The sequence below is a fragment of the Perissodus microlepis genome, chromosome 13 (assembly GCF_051167445.1).
Source record: "Perissodus microlepis isolate ML-2025 ecotype Zambia chromosome 13, ASM5116744v1, whole genome shotgun sequence".
Lineage (NCBI taxonomy): Eukaryota > Metazoa > Chordata > Actinopteri > Cichliformes > Cichlidae > Perissodus > Perissodus microlepis.
The window spans coordinates 29,652,619-29,659,312 of NC_140473.1; the positions used below are offsets into that span (position 1 = coordinate 29,652,619).

At 43.1% G+C, this 6,694-nt stretch overlaps 1 protein-coding gene across 4 annotated transcripts; it reads right to left on the reverse strand.

Moving 5' to 3' along the window:
* Positions 1 to 261: 261 nt before the first annotated feature.
* Positions 262 to 4,102, reverse strand: LOC146375329 (uncharacterized). Of its 4 annotated transcripts, none has more exons than XM_084948368.1 (2): positions 3,890 to 4,102; positions 262 to 3,791 (listed from the first exon to the last, which is right to left on the reverse strand). In XM_084948368.1, exon 2 carries the CDS (start codon positions 2,328 to 2,330, stop codon positions 825 to 827), a length of 1,506 nt encoding a protein of 501 aa, XP_084804494.1. In that variant the 5' UTR covers positions 2,331 to 3,791; positions 3,890 to 4,102; the 3' UTR covers positions 262 to 824. The 4 variants fall into 4 exon arrangements, with proteins under 4 accessions (XP_084804494.1, XP_084804495.1, XP_084804493.1 ...); XM_084948369.1 differs by having other exon boundaries at positions 262 to 2,429; positions 2,682 to 4,102; XM_084948367.1 differs by having other exon boundaries at positions 262 to 2,807; positions 3,299 to 4,101.
* Between the last annotated feature and the right edge of the window lie 2,592 nt (positions 4,103 to 6,694).

The following is a 6,694-nucleotide window of genomic DNA, read 5'->3' on the forward strand; positions in this document are numbered from 1 at the left end:
ATGCCAATATGATTCTTCATAACTCCTGCTTTGAAATACTGAACTTTAAAATTTACCTGATGAAAGATGATTTACAGTGGCACTCTGTCAGGATCATTCTGACTGTAAGATCACTGTATTAATCTGAATCCTTCTGAAATGTGCTGTGAATGAATGCTGATGCAACTCACTGTGGGAAAGCTGTTAATAAAATGAATCTGTGACACATGCAACACATTCACAGAGGAAGAGGACACAAAGGGAGGACACGCAGAGGCTGTGTTGAAGTCAGAAATCCAAATCTTTATTAAAAAACAGGCGGCGGTAACAAACAGGAAGACAAGAAGTCCATCAAACAGTCTACAGGGTCAAACATACAGAGAATTCAAACAGCAGTAAAAAATAACTGGACACTGAAAAACTTAAAGCAATGTGTGACGCAATAAAAGGAAGCAGCGCAGTATATTCACTGAATTAAAATAATCTAATTCTACTCTACCGTATGTGCTGAGACACTCATCCTTTTTACCAGAGACCTCGCGCTTCGTTCTCGCCCACGGCCTGAAGTCACTAAGGATCACGAGTGGTGTAAGTGGCGTATCAAACAGCGCCGGGCCGGCCTGACCTCCGTGCTCAGACAGTTTTCCCTTGTCGGCCTGCAAAAAATAAACCAAAAAACATATAGCTGTGATTAAAAACATCATCGACATTAAACCTATGGTATTATTGAACATTGTGATAGCCTTTTGAACTCTTTTCTCGTCACGAGTATCTGATTGTTGTGATGGCATGGTGTTGTGTGTAAGTTATGTTGTAGCAAAAAGTTCAAAGCCCTTTTTAGATGCTCAGTTTGGTGCCGCTCCCTTTCGCTGGCGCGGCGACTTCCTCCTAGGCTGCTCTTCTTTCTTCGACCTCCCGGGTAGACCACCGGTTGGCCCGTTGCACAGGTGTGAGGGTTTATTCTGCCTCTGAGTTTCACCTGTGTTGGGTGGAGATTGATTTCTCCCCACCAAGTCCTCGTGCGCCGCTGCGCACTGCGTCCAGTGATACCAGGCGTCGCCTTTCCCTCTCAGTTGAACCGCTGTAGCTGTCCGAGCCGACACCTCGTATGGACCAGTCCAACGGGGTTCCTTCCACTTGCGTTTGATGACCTTCAGCCACACTGCCTTTGCGTCCGGGACCTCTCCTCCTCCTGTGGGCTTTTCACAAGCCACCTGTTTGGTGAAACTGGACACCAGCGCCTTTAACTCGTTCCAATAGTCTGCGTGAGACCTGTTCCCTCTGGTGTCCTGTCCCACCGAGCCCACCGTCCAAGGGGCCGGAAACTGTCTCCCAGTTTGCAGCTCGTACGGTGTGAAGCCCACTTCCGGTTTGACCGCTGGCTTGGGATTGTGTGCGCCACAGATTAAACACATCCTGGCCTTTTCCCTTATCATTTCTTTCAACTCAGGATGCCACCAATGACACAAGTTTCTCTCCATCTGTGCTACCCCCACGTGGGCAAGTCCGTGGGCCTCCTCCACCTTCTGTTTTGCCATTTTGGCTGTCAACACGGGGCGCCCGTCTGGCCCCCTCCACAAGTGTCCATCCTGCCAGGCTCCTTTGTTTTTCCACACCCCCTTTTCCTCTGGGGATGCCTCCTCCTGAGCCTGTTTGACTTCCTCCGTCATGTTAGTGGATACTTCCTCTTCTGCAGTTACCTGTATCATTTGTTTCCGTCCTTTGTAGTCTGCCGCCTCTTTTGCGGCTTCATCTGCTTTCTGGTTTCCTTTTGCCACCATGCTGGTTCCTTGTGAGTGCGCTTTGCATTTTATGATACTCACTTCATCTGGGTCAGCCAAGGCCTTTTCCAGTTCCTCCATTTCACTTTTGTGGCAGATAGGTGCATTGGTTGCTGTTCTGAATCCTGCTCTTTTCCATTGAGCCAGCTCCACATGAGCTGCTCCGAATGCATACGCTGAGTCAGTGTAGATGTTCACTCTCCTATTCTTAGCTAATCTCAAGGCTCGAGCTAGGGCTATCACTTCAGCTCTCTGTGCCGACTGCTGTCCCCCAATTCTTCCTGCTTCTTTGACCTGATACTCCTCTCCTACTCTGCAGACTACCGCATATCCTGCTTTCAGTCCTTCTTCGTCTCTGTGGCAACATCCATCAGTGAACCAGTCCTCAGCTCCAGGTATAGGTTCTGCCTTCAGGTCCTCTCTAATTTTTTCTTCAACCTGTGCTCTTCTGACGCAGTCATGGGGTTCCCCTGCTCCCATTAAATCTGCCATGTTTGCTCCTTCATGTGTGAATGTTAGATTTGGGGCCTCTAAGACTTTGCTCAATCTCTGTTGTGCCCGTGGTGACATACTAAATGCTTGTGAGTTCACGTATGCCACTATGCTGTGTGTAGCTCTACGTCACTTTACCTGGATGATGACTCCTCTCCCCCTCACTCAGAAACACTCCTAATATAACCAAGCAAATAAATAATATTGAAGATTTACTTACATCATTACAAAAACAGCAAAAACATCTCCCTTTGATTCTATTTCTCCATTCCTGCTGAACATCAGGCAACAAATATCTCAATAAATCACAGTAAAATGTAAAGCACATATTTTCTCTGCTTTGTCTAACCTCTGCAGAGCCTCTGTCAAGAAAAACATAACTGTAAGCATAAAACAAATATACATTTCATAACACGTCACTGGACAAACCTTGGTCAGTTGATTTCCTCTGTGCAGTGCAGACGAACATCAGTCAGCAAGTGACTCTGCTGGTTCTTCTGAGGAAACACCACCGTCTCTCCACACCGTCACCATCTGTGAGCACAAACTGCCGCTCTGCTCTGCCAGCATGTAGGAAATCACATATCACACACAGGGGTGAAGAAACATCAGAGCTCAACTTTGGATACTTTAGATCTTAACAGATCAACGTAGCTCTTAGTTTCAGCAATCAGTGAGCAGACAAACAATGATACCATACTGATTCTGTATGAATACAATATGGTATTTTCAATACAGGTGTCAAATTAATTTATTAAAACTAATACAGATATATGTATATTTTTTTTGATAAATTAGTTTGCTAAATTATAAGAATATATTTTTATTTTTTTTTCATTTAACAATTGCAACTGAAAGAAATTAAATATTGAACAAAAATATATTGTCACATTCTGAGCATGCTCAGCATGCTGACAGACTTGAAGTTGCTACAGATTTTAAGAAGTGATAATTATAGGGAAGAAACTTCTCTTTTTCATCCGTTTAATCAAACATTTGATGCCTCAGCTGTCTCAGTCCTATAGCGTTCTGCAACTACAACTAACCTGAAGCTTGGATTTGGCTGCAGGTGCCCCTGTACATCCTTCTCAGCAGCACACATGTGGGTACCATTTAATCACACTTCTTCCTGAGCTTTGCTTCATCACAAGACCAAAGGTGGCATCCCGTGTCACAGTCTTATCATCATCCAGAAGAAACATTTGAAGAAACATCATGGAGAAGAAACATTTACGCGCCTCCTGGTTTTGTTTTCTGATCCTGCGAAAAGACTGAGGACAACAAAGCCCAGAGAACACGAGATACACAACATCCAACATTCAGACTCAACAGCCTCCATAAATGAAGAGCACCAGGTTGGTTCAGTTATAGTAGATATAAGCATACTTCACATTACTGGGTATGAATAATAATGAGGAGGCAAACTTTGAAGATGCAGAGCATGATGTCCCATCATCAGACTGTAAACAAACATCCACCAGGCTTCTTTGTTGGCAAAATTGATGATTCTCCTATCAGGGATCAGTAGCGTGTATTAACCTGTGGTATAAGCAGCAGTCACTGAAATATTACTCTTTCAGATAAGAAATCTAGCACATAAAAGCCCGGGTGGGAGGGATCTCTGCAAACTGACTTACCTCTGCAAGTGTGAAGCTCAACAAAAATCTGACTCTCCAGTCACACACAAACAAAAACCTCCAGCTGGGAGATAGAAAACGCTGTCTGGGTCTTGCTGGATGTTGCTGGTCAGAGTCCACACATTAGCAGAGTGCTTCTTGGTCCCACTGACCCATGTGGACAGCGACTGTGGAGAACTGTTCTGGAAAACAGAGAAGAGAATTAAAATAACAAAAAGCCAAACAGGATTTCCACAAAGACTCTCTTGGAATCAGCAATCAAAAAAACCACTGGTTCATATTTCAATTAAATATGAACAGGTTCCTCAAATGTAAGCAGTTCAGATCTGATTTAATTTAATTTCCTTCACACAGCACATTCGTCCAGGCTGACAGGTAAACATAGAATTAATCTCAGGTAACATGACTCATAGTAGAGATTCAGTAAGAAAGATTGCAGGCTCAAATATTATTACCACACAATCCAAGGACACACCAACAGCTCAGATTTGTAGAACTATTTAAACAAATGTCTTCTGAATATTCAATTCAGGTTCACAGTGGGAGGGTGGGAGGTGTCGTGGAATTTTTTAAATAAAGTCTGCAACACAGAAAGAGCTGTGATCAAGCTATTTATTACTGCGCCAACACACATCAAACATCACAGTTCAGTCATGTCAGCGCTGCCGCAGAAGTTGTGCTCCTACTCCTTTATGCATTCCAAGGAAGAGGGAGGAAGTTACAAACTGATCCTACCACACTTCACGTGCCTCGCTATGAAACCTAACGGATCAATGGTTAAGCTGTTTTGTGCCCTTGGCCTTATCAGCACCTGTAAAGGGAGTTGTTTTCTCAAACTGCTGACGCTGAAGTAAGTTCATCTAGTTTTAGAAACTTTCACTGAACAGTCTATAACAGTGTCACAACTAAGCATATGCATAAGCACTTAAATACTTTAAATGAGAATAACAGAAAATTTCTATTAAAAAGGCTAGAGCCTGTCCCAGTAGTCATAGGTAGAGCACACCTGGACAGGTCACCAGTCTGTCAGAGGACTAACACAGAGACAGACATCAGAGTAACAAATCTATTTAAAATTAATGTAAGTTTGCTGCAGCTGTATGTATGAACATGTGTTTCTGTGCTCACAGTCCACCTCTCAGGAACCTGCAGTTCACTTTTAGTCTACTTTAAACAGACCTCACAAAAGGCTGATGTGGCTGGATCAGTAGTCTGATTTAAGTACGATAGCTTTGGCCAGGGATTAATCTGGTGCATCGCTTCACTGCAGTCTTACGTATTTTCCCCACACCTGAATAAAAAATACTGATATATACAAATAACAGCTTCAGCTGATGCAGCCTGACTCAATCCTAGATGTTCAGCACACAGAGACACAGAGGTGCCGTTTAAAGTTTAGTGTTAACCTGAGTCACTGATCATTTGCAGTATTACAGAGTCTGGCAGTCTTTGCATGATGTCCACGTCACTGTACGTTTCTAGCTGACTCTCAGGTGTGACAGGTGTGCCAGCAGGAAAGAGTAATAATAACCTGCATCCTGAGGTTTGTCATGCAGGATTAAAGGAGCCAGGCTTTGTTCACACAGCTAGGATTGTATTTTACACTGACCCTGGGTCAGTATAAGTATCATACAGTTTAAACGAAGCACTGAAACTTGCACATATTTATTACAGATGCACTGAAGCTAATCGAGATATTTGCTGTCAGTCTGTGGCTGCGATTAAACACTTTACTGGAAACTTTATTAACTAGTACCTTCATCAGTCATGACAGAAGCTAATATTTCTGTGCTAACATCGTTTAACCAGTAACAGCTTTCCTCCAATATAAGCTAACGTTTACACCGTAACTTTAAGCTAGCACCACAAAGACGGTAAAACACGTAATAATATCTACAAATGCATCTTAAAGCTGTTATATTAGCACTCGGTGTATTACTAAGATAACCACATTAACATTACTGACACTCGCTGACTTTTAATAGTCATTCTATAAATGCTGTCCGTTTAAATGGTCTTACCTGTACACACTGCATATCCACCGGATTCCAGCCAGAGTGGATTCTGGAGTCTTCCCACGCTCCTGTTAGTGATCCTCCATCTGGATGGATGAGAACAACCTTCTGAACAATCTAGCAGGAGATGGCCCATATCTATGGGACTGATTTGTGCTAATAACGCCCATTGTATGGACTGATAACAGCCGAAGCGGGTGAATAAAGTCACCCAGTAGCTAGCTGTGCCATTACCCAGCATACATCACTCCCTCCATAAATGCAATAAACGATAGAAAAGTATCGTTCTACCTGTTTTTCAGGTAGTTGTTTACATTATATAATTTATTGTGTTCCGTATACGTCACTACAATGTGATTTGGAAAATGTCTAAATATACCGACAACAGGCACTTCCGCGGCAATCTCTTCAATCGGAGGAGCCTTCACGTCAATTCCCGACGCGAGGGGGGTACCCTGCGCGTCCATAAGCGAAGCAGAGGGAGCCTGACCATGCGTCACACGTTTGACGAGTTGGGAGTGAGAACGTGTTGGACGATGACGTACACCTAAAAGAGCTCAAAATCAGAAAACGTTGCTCTAAAACATGTTGACATGGTAAATGAAAATGAACAATAATCAAAATTGATCATGCAAACTGAAAGACTACTTACTATGTTTCTCTTGTTACTTCATTAGCCTCAGTGTTCTCAGATCATTCTTTACATAAAAGCACCCAGTTGTCTTGCAAAGAATGTGTAGGATTAGTGAAATCACACACATTCAAAGATACTGGTAGTTATTGTTTCAAA